Here is a 15225-nt window from a genome sequence, read left to right on the forward strand (position 1 = left end):
CTCGGGAGGCCGCTGCCATGGAGGATGGGCCTCCAGGCCGGCCAGAGTGGAGGAGGGACCCCATCTCTGCTGGGGAGAGGCGTTGTTTGAATAGCAGCCTGAAGGATGGATGGGATTTAAAAATTAATTCCATGTTCTCACAAGTAACGGGCAAAGTCTAAGGTCTAGAAACCACAGAAAAGCTCAAAGCAGAAACCACAGGCCTGCGAGGACCCCTGCACCCACCCTCGTCCCTGCGGCCACCACTCACCCAGAGCCAGGGGTGCCTGCCACTTGTGTGCAGAGCTTCCCGGGCTCTGTCCCACGCAGAGGAGGCCCCCGAGGTCGCGGCACCACCCTGTGGCGGGGCTGGGGACAGTGGGTCCTGGGAATGGAGTGCTGTGCCGCAGGGCCGCCCAGCCCAGGTCCTGGCCGCTGTCTTCTCCATAACCTGGGCTCTCCTGAGACGCATCCCCGGGGCACAGGCCGGGGTCTGGGCTGTGCCCTGGTCCGTGTCCCAGCTGCAGGCCCCTGGGCACGCCTCGGTGAGCGAACGGATGCGCGATCAGCGCATGTCCACTCCACAGGGACAGAGAGGCAGAGTCATTTTGATCCAGGACGGAATTCCACCACGAGGCCTCAGTTCTGCAGCTTCTGGCACCACGGAGCCAGAGCGTGGCTCAGATGTGGGGTGTCCGTGCTCAGGGGCTGGCGGGCACACTCCTGTCCTGCCTGAGGTCTCCCTGCAGGGCTCTCCGTGGTTCTGAACACGGGTTTTAGCCACACCCTGGCCTCCACCAGCCTGGATGCCCTCCTCATTTATTAGTTGGCTCCTGTCATGGGGAAATGCCTTTCACAGCTGTGTCTCACAAGCTATGCTTGGACAGTCTTTCTTTTTTCTGTTTTTTGGTACCAGGGATTGAACCCAGAGGTGCTTACCTACCCAGCCACATCCTCAATCCTTGAGATAGTCTTGCCAAGTTGCTTAGGGCCTCCCTAAATTACTGAGGCTGGCCTCAAACTTATGATCCTCCTGCCTCAGCCTCCGGTCATTGGGATGACAGGCCTGCACCACTGTGCCCACGGCATACCTGTTTTTATGGCTTGTGGGTACGTGTCGTCCTCCAAAGGGATGGTTCCAATTTGGAGAAGATTTCAAAAAGAGTTTTGTCAGTTTTTCTGCCCAAATAGAGAAATTTTCTAGTGTATATAAAAAGAATAGAGACCACCCACAGTCCTGCCTCCCTGAGAAACCCATGGTCACAGTATGGCTCATGACTTCCCAGACTTTTTACTACGCATATTAAGTACACAGGTAACACAGGACGCACGTCCTGGACACATGCCCAGGGCAGGGAGGCCGGGGTAGGCTGTGGCTTCTCCCCCACTCTCCATACCTGGGTGCTCGGCCACTGCGTGATGGCAGCAGCATCGCCTCTGGGTAGCGGCAGCCACCATAAAGGCTTGGATGAGCTTCGCCTTTCACACAGTTTAAATTCTGGAAACAATGGGAGGTTTCTTTCTATTTTCCAAATATAAAACGACAACATTGAATTGTATCTCTCTTTAAATTAGATCTGGGGACCGTCCAGAATTTACCTGGGCTTTTTAAAGCCTCTTCCTGACATTGCAGCCCTTGAGGAAGGGGCTTTTGCTGGAGAAGGTGGGTGGGAGGACTCGCTGGGACAGGGCCAGGGGAGGAGGGGGCTCAGTGGGCGGAGGGGACCGCGTTGACAGGGCTCTCTGGAGACATTGGGCTGGGATGAAGCGGGATTGTGACCGGGTGGGGACAGTGGGCTCCAGAAGGAGCAGCGGACACCGGCCTGCGTACTTGCACATTGCTGGGAGAGCCCTGGGCGGCCAAAGCAGGCTTTCGGCTGGGGAGAGATGGGTCAAGCTGCAGTTTAGGGCAAGGAGCCTGGTGCGGTGCAGGTGGGCTTTATCTGTGGCCAGGCAGGGAAGAGGAGCAGAGGCCTCGTCCTCTGGTCAGCCCTGAGGCAGGCCCGGGGGCTCCTCTGTGCACCGCATACAGCAGGGCTGGGCTGCCACGCCCCGTGCCTGCTCAGGACCACGCCACGTTGCTGGATCACACACTTACCAATGTACACACACGTGTGATCTCACGGTTTCTCTAAGCCAGGAGATGGGGCTCAGCTGGGTCTTTCTGCTCTGGGTCTCACAGGGGTGTCCTCAAGGTGTCACCTGGCTGAGGTTCCACATGAGGGTCTTCCTCCAGTTCATTGTATGGTAGGCACATTGGGAACCTGTGGTGTAGGGATGAGGCCCTGGCTCCTAGCTGAGTTCACAGCATGGCTGTTTGCTTGTTCACGGTCAGCACGAGGGCATCTGCTCCCAAATCTCAGGAGAGACCTGCATCATCTACTAAACCACTCACCTGATTAGTCCAGACCCACCCAGGACTACTTCCCTTTTGATTAAGTCAAAGGCAACTGATTATGACCCTTAATTACATCTGAAAATTCCCTTCACCTTGCCACCGCCTGTTAGGTGGGAGCTAGTCTTGGTTTCCACTCACACTCGGGGATGGGGTTATACTAAGGTGGGGTGACCTGGGGTGGCACCATGGGACCATCTTAGCATTTTGCCTAGTGGAGTCCCTTTCTGACCTTGAGGGGCCCATTCCTCACCTCTTATTCCAAGTTCAGCCCATTCCACTTCTAATGTGTGAGCTAAGAATTAAGAGGTTCTCGAACACACTCTTTCCAGCATTTGCAGTTTAAAAGGGGACTACCAGCCGGGCACAGTGGCAAGCACTGACAGGCCCAGCAACCCGGAGACCAAGGTTAAGGAGGGAAAAAGAAAAAGAAAGCTCACTGACCTTCATTTTTGGATAGTTTTATTTTTCTACGAAGTTATAATAACGTGCAGATGGGTAGATTGTGAGCCTCCTCTGTATAATTTAGGCCATCTCTGTTGGTGGCTTCCGGGTCTGCCACCTTGCACCTATAAAATATGTGCAAATACCGATGTGCGCGCTGCTTTTCCCTGTTTCGGATTATTTTTCAAGGCGGGCTTAGAGGAAGAATGACTGGACGGATATTTTCGTGGCTGTTGCAGACTTTTCCAAAATGCTTGTGCTGCTCCTACGCTGGGACCCCTGCGGGGCTTGAGGAGCCAGCCGGCAGCCCCGCGCTGCGCACCTTCGCGGCCCCGCAGCGCCCTCCAGCGGTGGACACCAGGAGTGCAGGAGCCAGAGGCGCCTGTCTGGTTTCGTCCCTATGTTTGGTTCCCAAGGAGTGTGGGCACCGAGGGTACAGGGAGGAACCCCTGGACTGGGCGCGCGGGGCTTCCTGGACAAGGAAAGTGCCATGCCACGCCAAGGCAGGGATTATTTTGACCCCCTTAAACCCCACCGTTCACTCTGTCCTCGCCACCCTGGGTGGTGGGTATCCATTTCACAGAGGAGAAACCAGTTCTGGAGCAGCGCGGCTCAAGGTCACGGAACCAGAAACTCTGGCCTCGGTTGCTCTGGTTCGGGTTGTTGCAAGAGTTTTGTCTCCGTGACTCTCACCCTCGGTGACTCCCCTTGCCCCTGCCCTTTATTTCATATCAGACATAAAAGCGGACACACACACTGTCCCCTCCCGACCTCAATGGCCAACAGGCAAAGGCAGGCAGGCAGAGGGGCGTGGGGGACTCTGGCCTTGTGGAAAGGGTACCCGGGAGGGCACTCAGGACCTGCCGGGAGTGCCACCTGGGCACCGGCAGGGTTTGAGGCTGCTGTCCCTGGGGAGGGCCCCTGGAGCAGCATGTGCAAGCAATTAAGCAGGTTTATTTTCTCTGGAGCGCAGGGAGGAAGCGGCATGGCCTCTTCATGCTCCGATGGGCCTGAGCCACGGTGGGAACGGGCCCCTGACTTTCTCCAAAGCTGCTGCTCCTGGGACCCACCTCTCAGGGCCCCCCAGTGGGACCCCATCTCTGGCACGTAGCCCCAACCTTCTCTTCTCATGGCGCCTTCAAGGCAAAAGAGGGGAGGGAAAGGGGGAGGACAGGATGCACCTCCATTGAGCTCCGGGTCTCCCTGGGTACCTGGCAGGGCTGCCCATTGCTTGTTCCCATCTAGTGCTTCCAGGCATGAAGGAGGTCACAGTTCCAGGCTGTCCTTGGGGACACTGTTCTGGCCAGGGTGGCCCTCCACACTAGTCTGGATAAAAGGACAAGCCAGTCTCTTCCTCCTGGCACTCTGTCTGAGCCGCTCTCTCCCAGGCACCCATTCCTTCCCTTGCAACCTACATGATGACCCCCAAGCCCACCCACTCTGTCCCTATCTGGTCCAGGCGGGTGCTCCTCCTGCCTGGACACCTGCCCCAGCCTCCGCAGGGGCCTGTCTGCCCCCATTCAGCCCACAGTCCCTGCTCCACGCGGAAACCAGGAGCAAGTCCCTCCGGCAAGCAACCCCCATGGCTCCCACGGACAGGATGAGGTTCCAAGTTCCAAGTTCCGGCCCCACCAGCCCCTCCAGCCAGCTGTTCCCCTCCGCCCGCACTCCGCACCAGCAGCTCCCATCGCACCACAGCAAGGCTTCGGAGGGTCCCCAGGTCTTCACACACGCTATTCCCTTAGCCAAAATCAATGTCCCGCCCTCCTTCTTGAAGGGTGAACTCTTCTGGGGTTTTTGTTTCGTTTTGTTTTTGGTATCTGGGATTGAACCCAGGGGCACTTAATTGCTGAGCCACGTTCCAGATCCTTTTTATATTTTATTTTAAGATGGGATCTTGCTCAACTGCTTAGAGCCTTGCTAAATTGCTGAGGCTGGCTTTGAACTCAAGATCCTCCTGCCTCAGCCTCCCAATCTGCTGGGACTACAGGTGTGTGCCACTACGCCCAGCAAGGGCGAACTCTTGATCCTTCCAGGCACACCTCCTTCAGGAAGCCTGCCCAGGTGCCTTAGATAGGTCCAGTCCCTCCCTGTGCATCCTAGACGCCTGCCCTGGGTAAGGGCACTTTGTTGGGTGTAACTGCTCCTGTGGTGTCGCAGGAACCTGACTCTTCTCTGCTCCTCCTGGGGTCTGGGGCAGGAGGACCAACCCACGTCAGGGGTGTTGCAATACTCAGGGAATGAAAGGCAAACCGAGGCCGAGAGCGCCCCCAGGTGGAGGCCAAGCCGAGCAAGGAACGCAACTCTGGCGGCCCCGCAGCCCTGTGGCTCTGAGCCACCCGAGCCAGCTCCCCAGGCTAGCAGAACGCCCCTCCCCTCCGCTTTCAGCGCCCCTGCGGTGTCCCACGCTCTCCTGCCTGCGAGGAAGTCCCGTGGCTGCCCAGCGTGCCTGCTCATCCCAAGGGGCCACCGTCAAGCCACAGGACCCACAGCCCCACGGCACAACTGCAGGTGGAGGATGGGAAGAAAATGCAGGGGTGTGGGGTGTGTTCAGGGAGCAGAGCTGGAGGCAGAGCACTTACTGAGCATGCGCGGGCCCTGGGGTCCTTCCTCAGCACCAAAACAAAAGTGGGGGCGTTCGGGTGCCAGGTGTGGGGGAACAGTTGACATCCCTTATGCAATAATATTAAGACTTTGTGTTTGAGGCCATCTGGAAGATGTGGCCCATGGCTGACCCTCCAGGGACACTGATTTCACGCAGGCAGGGCAGCGTATGGGCAAAGCTCTCATCAGGCCCATGATGGCCTGTGCCCCCACCCCAGGGCTGGGGTCTTAACCTGACACTCCCAGGTGCTGATCCTCTGTGTGCCCTTGGGCTGGGGGCGCTGGCCTACCCGGGGGCTGGATTGGGGCTGCACCTCTACTAGCGGGCACGCCCAGCAGAAGAGATGGCATGGGGTGGGGCAGCCTCGGTTCACTGCTCCACTGGTTTATGCAGATCCCTCCTAACAGTGTCACCCGCTGGTGGTACAGGTGTCCTCTGCCACACCGGGTATTGGGTGGGTATGTGGAGGACAGTGGTCCCTCACCTCCTGTGTCCCGGGCCGAGGGGAACCTAATTCCAGCATTGCCCACACTCCCTCTGGCCACTCAGGAACCCGGAGCTGTCCACCCTGTCCCTGCAGAGTGGAGATGCCCCCTGTCCCGTCACACAGCGAGGGTCCTTCCAAGCTCCCCCGGGCCCCCTTCGGGCTCAAAATGGGAGGCAAAGCCCAGGGCATGTTTCTGTGCCCTGACCAGTCCCCAGCCCTGTGGCCCTGCAGGTGACCGGGGACTGCCTTCCTAGGAACCGCAAGTGAGCCTCCAAGACCGCCATCTGAGCCAGGCCCGGTGTCCCCAGAAGGCCCAGCAGCCCCCGGGCTTCAGCTCCCTTATCCACCCTCCCACGACCTTTTGAAGCTTACAAAAAATGGTTTTATTTCTTAAAGACAAAGCTTTTTGGTTTTAATACACAGAGTAATCGAGGTCCTTGGTGGTGCCCGCTCCGCCGTCCAGCCCGGCCCAGCCGCGGGTCAGGGCAGCCAACTCCGGCCACTGGACAGACACGCTGAGTGGCACTCTGGACGCCCCTGTGCCTTCTGAACTCAGGAGTCCAGGCTGGAGGTGTGGGCAGGAGAGCCCGGCCAGCCAGCCCTGGGCACAGGGACAGGAGAAGGCCACCTCCTGCTCAGTGGCCCTCTTTCCTGCTGTCAGACCTGACGGTAGCTGGGTCCCTGTGGCTGTCAGTTCACCGTGGGCACCTGGCTGTGGTGCAGGCTGAACTCCTTGGCCTTGAGACGGAGGCTGGCTATGCTGTTGGCCATGTTGACCCCTGGGGTCGTGGGGCCTGACCCCCCAGGGCTGTAGGGTGGCACGGAGCTGGGGGAGAAACACAGGGCACATCAGTGAAGCTGGCCCCCGCCCGCTCTCCCGGGGACCTGTGCCTGGGAGGACAGTGTCCCGAGGTCCACGCCAGGCTGGGCTGCAGGAGCTGGGATGGAGTGGGGTCGGAAACACCTGGGGAGGCGCTGGGTCCAAGGAGCCTTTCGTTCGTGGGCGTTCCTTGCTGACCCTCCTCAGGACAGGCCGAGGACCGCTCTCCCTCAGCAGCTCTGGGCCTGTGCGGCAGGGCACCTTGGTGGTCCTGGCGGTCCACAGCGGTGTGGACTGGGGTCTGCCGAGCCCACCCATTCCACCCCTGCCCCCAGGCCCACAGCTCCGCGGGCCTGCCCGGCTCCTCCCCCTTCCTTCCTGCCAGTTCACCTCCGACCCTTTTCAAGCTCTAATTTGGAAAAAATGGCCCCAGAACTTGACTGTGCAGCCCAGCCAGGACATGGGACAGAGAGGCCACTCCAGAGGGGACACAGGTGCTGGAGACCCGGCCTCCCCTCTTCCGGGACTGTCGCACACAACACGTGCGCACACACTCCTGTGCACACGATGCTGGGGACACACTGGCGCGCGCATTCACACGCGCACACGTGCATTCTCCCCCACTCGGAGCGCACACTCGCAAACATCCAGGGCGTGCACACATACACCCTCGCCCGCCTGTCCGCCTGCTCTGATCCCCAGAGGGGCGTGGGCCCGCGGTGCCCCGTGGGAGTCCGCCACCCCTTCCAGCCTGAAGGGAGCTCACCTGTAAGGGGACGACGCGGGCCAGGGGAGATAGTCGGCACCCAGGGTGGCGGGCCTCGGTGCCACCGGCTGCTCCATGGCGGCCTCCTGGCTGTAGGACTTGAGCAGCGAGGCAGAGCGGGTGGCCAGCATGGCGCGCTCATTCCGGCGGAACTTGGCACGGCGGTTCTGGAACCAGACCTGGGACGGGAGGCTGTGGTGAGCGCGGCTGGGCAGCTCAAGGGACCCCAGGCCTGGTGGACCTGGGCATGCGCCCGCCCTGCCGCCAACCCTGGGCCACCTGTTTCCTCCTCTGTAAAACAGGGACCGTGACCGGCACCTGCTGGGTGCATGCGGGAGAAAGGACTAACAAATGAACACAGAAGTAAGTGACGGCTGAGCCCCGGGCAGGCTTAACGAGAGGGGGGTGCGTCCTGGAGACCCAGCACAGAGTAAAGCTGCAAACTTAGAGTGGCCTTTACTTGTTAAAGCCCCATCAGGCACTGTTCTGAGCACTGTACAAAAATATTAGTTCCCTTAATTGTAATAGACCCTTACAAAATAGACTGACCCCATGTTCATTTTGCAGGGAGGAATGAAAGCACAGAGAGGGTAAATAACTTGCCCAAGATCACACAGCTAGTTAAGTAGCAAGGCTGGAATTTGAACTCCAGCTCTGCTGCTCTTAAACACTCTGTGCCCCCTGGCACCTGTGTAACCCTGGGTGAGTGGTGTCTGCCTGCGCTGGTCGCGGCTCTCGCTGGTGCCCCGACGGTCGTGCTCACCTGGACGCGCGCCTCACTGAGGTTGACGCGCCGCGCCAGCTCCTCCCGCACGAAGGCGTCGGGGTAGTGCGTACGCTCGAACACGCGCTCCAGCGCCTGCAGCTGGCTGCTGTTGAACGTAGTGCGGTTCCGCCGCTGCTTTTTCTTGCGCTTGGCGGCACTGCCACGCCCAGGGCTTGGGCACTCACCTGTGGAGAAGGGAAAGGGTCAGCAGGGTGGCGAGCGGCCCACGGTGCCCACTGCCCACCCTGGCCCCCTGTGGGGCTGGAACACGCCTCCACCTTTCTCCCTGCTTCCTGCCTTCACCCGTCCATCCGTTCATTCTTCAGCGTATATTTCCTGAACACCTACTACGTGGCAGGCCCCTGGTATAATGGTGAATAGCAGCAGCCAGGCCCGGCCCTGCAGAGCCCAGGGGACAAGATGAGGTCCATCATGGACCAGTGGCCTGGTCAAGCAGGGCCCAGGAGACACCTAATTGTCCCCAGTGCCTGGCCCAGCTCTAGGGCATTGTGAGCCCTCCTTCCACACTTGTTATCGAATAAACAATAACCAGGGTGGGAGAGGAGGGGGGAGGGGAGGGGGAGGGGGATGGGGGGGAGGGTTACTTCAAAGAGCAGCAGGAGCCAAGGTGGCCAGGACCCCCTGCACATGGCTTCCTGGTCCCCAGGACATGGATGTCCATAGGAATCCTAGGTGGGTGCTGTGGTCCTTGTCACTTGTCATTTACAGAGGGGGAGGGAAGATGTAGGGGCCAAGGTCTCTGGTCCAAGTTCAAGGGCCCTCTGAAGTGACTGGTGGAGGAGGGATTTGAACCCAGAAGTCTGGCACCAGGATCCTCATCTTATTCCTCTCCTCTGGGAGAGGCTTTGTGGGGTGCTGAGCAGCTGCCATGCGCCAGGGCGGTACTGGGGAGAGAGGAGTCTTTCCAACCCGTCTGCAGGGAGCAGGTGGAGACTCAGACACCACAGGGCCACTGGTGAAGGTGCTCAGCTCTGGGAGGCGGTGAGGAGTGGTCGGGGAGGGCCTTCAGAGAGGTGGTTCTCCCCCCACCCCAGTACTCGGGCTTGAACCCAGAGGTGCTTTCCCGCGGACTGGGTCTCATTAAGTTGCTGAGGCTGACCTCAACTTGCAATCCTCCTGCCTCAGTCTCTGGAGTCCCTGGGATCACAGGTGTGCACCACCACACCTAGTGAGTTTTGTTTTGTTTTGTTACTGGGAATTGATTTGGTACCCATGGGTGCTTAACCACTGAGCCACATCCCTGGCTGTTTTTAATATTTTATTTAGAGACAGGGTCTTGTTAAGTTGCTGAGGCTGGCTTTGAACTTGCGATCCTCCTGTCTCAGTCTCCTGAGTCGCTGGGATTACAGGCATGCGCCACCACACCTGGCGTTTCTCACATGACATGCACTGTTCATCCCCCAGCTAGTGAGTCCCCCGGGGCTCCTTCTTACTGGGCTTAGAAGCCTTTTCGTGGCTGCATGGTACTCTGTGCCGCTGTACTGTGGCTTATTCAACCATGGGCACTTGGTGTGTTTCCAATATTTTAAAACTTAAAGAATGCCGCAATAAATAGCCTTGTACAAACAGCCTCTTCTATTTCTGCCAGTGCATATTTGGGACAGATTCCTAGAAGTGGAATTTCTGGGCCAATGAATGCTGCATGTGGCCAAGTCCCCCTGAAGGCCTGTGCTCCTCTGTTCCCACCCGAGGGGCTTGGGCCTGTTCTGACCACGGTTCAGCCAGCACAGTATGCCATTGATCTTTGGGGTTTTATTCTGTACCTTGTTTTTTTTTTTTTTTTTTTTTTCCTGGTGACACTTTCCTCCCCAGTGCTGACCACCAAAGAAGAACATGCTGGCTGTCGACAGAGTTCAGAAGCGGGAGGCTCATGCTTGCCTAGCATGAGCAAGGTTTGTGTTCCATCTCTAGCATGTGCTGGGGGGGACAGTCTATGTTCTTTGCACAGTGCTGGACTTTTGTGCAGTTGCGACTGAGCTTCTAGAACATGCCATGCCCGGCGATGGATACCACTTGAACCCTACATGTATTAGGTTTGCTAAGGACGGGTGGCCTCCAGCATGCTTAGCCAGCGCTGTCCTATGGAGCTGCATCCCAGCCCTGGAGCCGTTTTTGATGGTCAGCCCTGGAGAGAGCCCTGGGGTGGAAGGGAGAGGGCAGGGATGTCCCTAGTGTCCTGCAACACAGGACAGCTCCCCTCCAAGGGATCATCTACTTCAAAATGTCCATGGCACTGAGGCTGAGAAACCCTGGATGGGGGACAGCCGGGCATTTATGCAAACATGAGACAGAGCGGGTGGCAGGAAATGGGGAGAGGGACATGGAGTGGCCCTGAGTGAGCTGGCCTCCTCCCCTGGACCTGCTTCCCTGTCACTCCGCACCCCTCGCCTCAAAGAGGAGGCGAAGATGGACGAGAAAGCCCGGTGCCTGCCAGTCTCTCCACCACCTGGATCGGGAGGAAACCCTACACCCACACAGCCGGGCGCGCTGAAAAGCAGCCGCCATCAACGGCGAAGGCAGCGATGGAAGCTTCCGGAACGCCGGCCACCCGGAGCTGCCTTCCGCCCTCCCGCGTGGCGCTGCTCGGGCACAGGCCCAGCACAGGAGGCTCTTCGGCCAAAAAAGGAGACTTTTTCGGGAAGTTTCTGAGCAATTCGAAACTGGGGGTGTTTAAGGGAAAACGTTTCTCAGCCCTGGCGTCTCCGAGGGCCAGCCAAGCGGCGGCCACTTACGGCCAACAGCTCACCCGCAGGATGGCATCTGCCGCCCCTGACCAGTGCCTGACCCCTCCCTACCGCCCCTGGGGTCCCCAGGGGCTCAAACCAGCTCTTCCCGGTCCCCACGGGCACTGGCCAGGGAGGCCCCTGCGCTTCGCGCCGCCCAGGCACACCGGGCAGCCGAGGCTTGGTGCCCCGAGGCCCGCGCGCAGGGTCGCCTCCCCACCCATCTCGCTGGCAGGGCCCACAGTCAAGGGCTTCCAGCCTCCCTTCACCTTGCGGGTGTGGAGATGCCCATTGGAGATGCCCATTGGAGATGCCCATTGGAGGCGCAACCCTGATCCGGTCCTCCAGGAAGCCCCCACTGGCCGGAGCTCGGGAACAGTGGTTCATTGGCGTGAGGAGCTGAGCTCAGCTGGGCGTCACGGCATGGTCACTGCCCGACGTAGGTGCGGCCCCTCGGCACACGGCTCCGTGGGACCCTCTTTGCCTCTGTTCCTCGAGCCTGGCCCAAGGTGGACGCCTGGAGGCAGCCCCTGTGGAGGCTGAGGCGGAGGGGAGGCCCGGGACAAGAGGGCCCAGGCGGCCTCGCAGGAGACCCCACAGTCCAGCCACCGCTTCGGCCCCAGCCAGGGGACGCTGGCGGGCGGGTGGACGCCCCAGGGCCCTGCAGCTTGGGCTTCAGCGTTTTGAACGTAAACAAACAGCTTCGGAGCCGCAGGCCGCCAGAGGCCGCCTTTGCCGGGCCTGCGGAGCCCCGTTCCCTTCTGTTCCATGGACGCCTTCTGAGCGGAGCGGAGGGCCCTTCCACCGCCGCTGGACGCCCGCGCCCTCCTTCACCAGGATCACGTCGTCCTGGGGAGTGCACGGGAGGAGAGGGCTGTGCGGTTGCTGCCATTGAGCTAGCTCACACGGGCCAGAGACACTTCAAAGCCCGCTCTGGGCCCAACGGTGGTGCGCGCCCCCTCCCCTCCCCCGGGCCCACGGTTTTTCTTATTCCGTGTAATTTAAGGGTCTAAATAGTCTGGAGGGAATTAACTGCAAATTCTTCCTAAGACAAATAAACTCAGCCTCTCTGTTTCTGCCTTTCTCAAGCTGTCAAGAGATACTCTCTGTTTGTTTTTGCTGCAAATAGTCAGTTTGCGCCTGACCCCGGGGCTGCTGGCGAGCTCCAACCCAAATAAATAATTTTTATTAATTAGCATTTATTCTGACCAAATAAGCAACCCCCTCCCCCACGTGATCTCTGCCAACAGGATCACAAAAATAAACAACGGGTCCTTGGGACCTTGATGTGGATTTAACAAATTAACACTGGGCTTTCATCAGAGGGGCTTGAAGCTGCAGAAATATTTACGGCCCAGGAAAGTCATGGGCAGGAAGTGGAGGTGGTACGGGGGAGGGGCTGGCAAGGCTTCCGCTTGCCCCTCCTTGGAAGAGACCTGGGTTCCTCCGAAGGGTCCTGGGAGAAGGGCTCAGACAGAAATTTGAAACCCCGTCCTTTGCTATCAAGAGACAGACCTCTCCTCTTCAGATAAGCGAGGGGGCAGTGCAGTCTAGTGGTCAGGGAGGACCCAGGTTCCAGGTTTGGGTCTTAGGTCAGTCACTAGCACCGTGGCCACTGCGACCCTTTTACCATTCCTTGGAATTGCACCTGAAGATGAGAATAACGGGCACCTCGTTGAACAATCCTTGGCTCTTGGCTCATTTTGCATGTGAGGGAACCGAGGCTGGAGGGCAAGTCGCATGGCGAGGGCTCAGGCCATTGAAGGCCAGCACTGGGATCTGAGCTGAGACTGCAGCGCACAGGGCAGGGTCTCTTCCCTTTCCATGTCACCAAGCCAGTCCACCTTGGGGTCTCCCCAGGGGCTCAGGGGTGCGCGGAGGGATCCAGAGGAGGGATGCGCATGGCCACACCTCTGTTCCCAGGCTTGCCGGCTGGGGCTGTGCGGGGAGGCTGGGCAGGCTGACCAGGCCTGGCCCGGAGGTGGGCTCAGAACTTCTGAAGGCAGGACAGGAGGAGGGAGGAGGGAGAGACACGGGGCTCCTGGCGCCCTGAGGAGCAGGGCACGGGGGCTTCCCGCCTGTCCACCCAGAGTCCCGAACAGGGGCCCGGAGCCGATTGTGGTCACTGGCCGCCCAGCCTCAGCCAGCACGCGGGGCCAGGCGTAGGCAGGAGGGCGGCCCTGGGTATGGGCAGCCTCCATCGGCCGCCCAGGCCATGGGTGGAGCCAGTGCTGGGCCCCAGGCAGTCCCAGGCTGCCCGCTGCTGCCCCAGGACTTCAGCCTCCCCTGTGGCCCTGCCCGGGTCTCCGATCCCGAGCTCCCCAGAGATAGCGCGTCTCCTTCCCTGGCTCACCTTCCGCTGGACAGAGGTGTGGCCTCCTCCAAGTGGAGACCCCCAGAGGCCACACACTGCCCCCACTGGAGGGCAGGCAGGGGGTCACTGGGTCAGCAGGGACTGGGACTGGAACCCGCCCTGGGGCCCAGGACAGAGCTCTCTGCAGGTAAGTGTTCAGAGTAGAACAGATGAGCCAGGAGCCCACAGAGGGCCCGGGAGACTGCAGAGCCTGCCCTCCTCTCCTGCCATCTGGGCCCAGGACGCGGCTGTCTCCTGAGAAGATGTCCACAGGACACAAGGAGGAGGTGGCCAGCTGTCCCTGCCATTACATCACCAAGGACGTGGCACCTCATTGATTATTATCATTTTATTTATTTTTGATATTGGGAATTGAACCAGGGACACTCGACCACTGAGCCACATCCCAGCCCTTTTTATTTTTAATGTTGAGACAGAGTCTCACTGAGTTGCTTAGGGCCTCGCTAAGTTGCCCAGGCTGGCCTGGAACCTGTGATCCTCCTGCCTCAGCCTCCTGAGTTTCTGGGATGACAGGCAGGTGCCACCAGGCTCCTCATTCATTTTGAACCAAACCCCAAAATGGTGACACATTTTTGTAGCTACCATTGTGGAGGAGGAGACAGACATCTCAGGAAGAAGGTGAGGAGGGAAGAACATGGGGGACCCAAGGAGACAGAGGAGAGCCCTGGGGATCCCTCCCCATCTCATGTGCAGCATGGAAGGATCCAGATGTGCGAGCCCCCCATGCTCAGGACTGCCGTGTCCCCACCCCTCACAGCCTGAGGCCAGTGATCAGTCTGGACACGAGGAGCCCTCCCCAGGCTTGGGATGAGCCTGGAGTTTGGAGGAGGCTTCTTTCTATTCCCCAGAGCCCCAACTGGAGGTAGCTGCTGTGTGCCTGGTCTCTGGGGTCTGGAGCCTGTTGCTGCACACGTTTCCACAGGGCTGCTGGACCCCTAAGAAGCCCCAGGGGACGGCCCGCATGCCAGCCAGAGTGGTCCTCAGCGGGGAACACAAGCTTTCCTACCTCGGGACCTTTGCACATGCTGCCTGTTCTTTGGAGCCTCTTCCTTCTCCCAGTGTGCCCCATTTGCCTGGCTAATGCCTACCCGGCCTTTGGGCTCAACCTACATGCCCTGCCCCAAGAGGCCTTCCTAGCCCCAGCTTGGGGCAGGTCTTTCTGTCCTAGACACCATTTTGGGGTTTGGTTCTCCCTTGCTCACACATCTGTTGTTAAGCATAATGGAAGACGTGTGTTTCCGCTTCATGCCTGTCTATCCCACTCAACCCTAACCTCCAGGGAGGCAGGGACAGGGTTTGCCTCGTCACTGCTGTATCCCCAGGACCAGGCAAGATGTTTGGGTTCAAAAATATTTCTGAAGAATGATTACGTAAATAAAGAGATGCTTTATTCCAGAAAGGAGGGGAAGTCTTAACTCCAAAGCCAAGTACCTTTATTTTCAAAAGGGTCAGACAATGGTTTCTTTAGATGTGGCATCGGAGGCACAAGCAAGTAAAGAAAAAAGATAAACTGAACTTCACCAAATTAAGAGGTTCTGTGAACGCCATTGAGAAAGTGAAAAGAACCCACAGAATAGGAAGAAATATTTATTTGTCATGTTTGATAAGGTGCTTATCTTCAGAAACTAAAAAGGACTCTGATCATTCAACAATAAAAACACAGATAACCCAAATTTAAAATAAGCATAGGATCTGAACAGGCATTTCTCCAAAGAAAACATACAAATGAGATGGTGCACACCTATAATCCCAGCTGCTCTGCGGGCTGAGGCAGGAGGACGGCAAGTTCAAGGCCAGCCTCAGCAACATCGCAAGACTCTGTCTCAAAATAAAACTCAAAAAGGG

The 15225-nt window shown here is 58.7% G+C and overlaps 1 protein-coding gene across 1 annotated transcript in view; it reads right to left on the reverse strand.

The window, feature by feature from the left end:
• Nucleotides 1–5526: 5526 nt before the first annotated feature.
• Nucleotides 5527–15225, reverse strand: part of Prrx2 (paired related homeobox 2) — a 34081-nt gene continuing 24382 nt past the window's right edge. The window contains exons 2-4 of the mRNA XM_047525715.1: nt 8260–8447; nt 7497–7675; nt 5527–6736 (exon numbers count right to left, since the gene is read on the reverse strand). Of these exons, the coding sequence (XP_047381671.1) occupies nt 6601–6736; nt 7497–7675; nt 8260–8447 (503 nt within the window). The 3' untranslated portion in view covers nt 5527–6600. The remainder of the gene's footprint in view (nt 6737–7496; nt 7676–8259; nt 8448–15225) is intronic.

The sequence above is a fragment of the Sciurus carolinensis genome, chromosome 14 (assembly GCF_902686445.1).
Source record: "Sciurus carolinensis chromosome 14, mSciCar1.2, whole genome shotgun sequence".
NCBI classification, from domain to species: domain Eukaryota; kingdom Metazoa; phylum Chordata; class Mammalia; order Rodentia; family Sciuridae; genus Sciurus; species Sciurus carolinensis.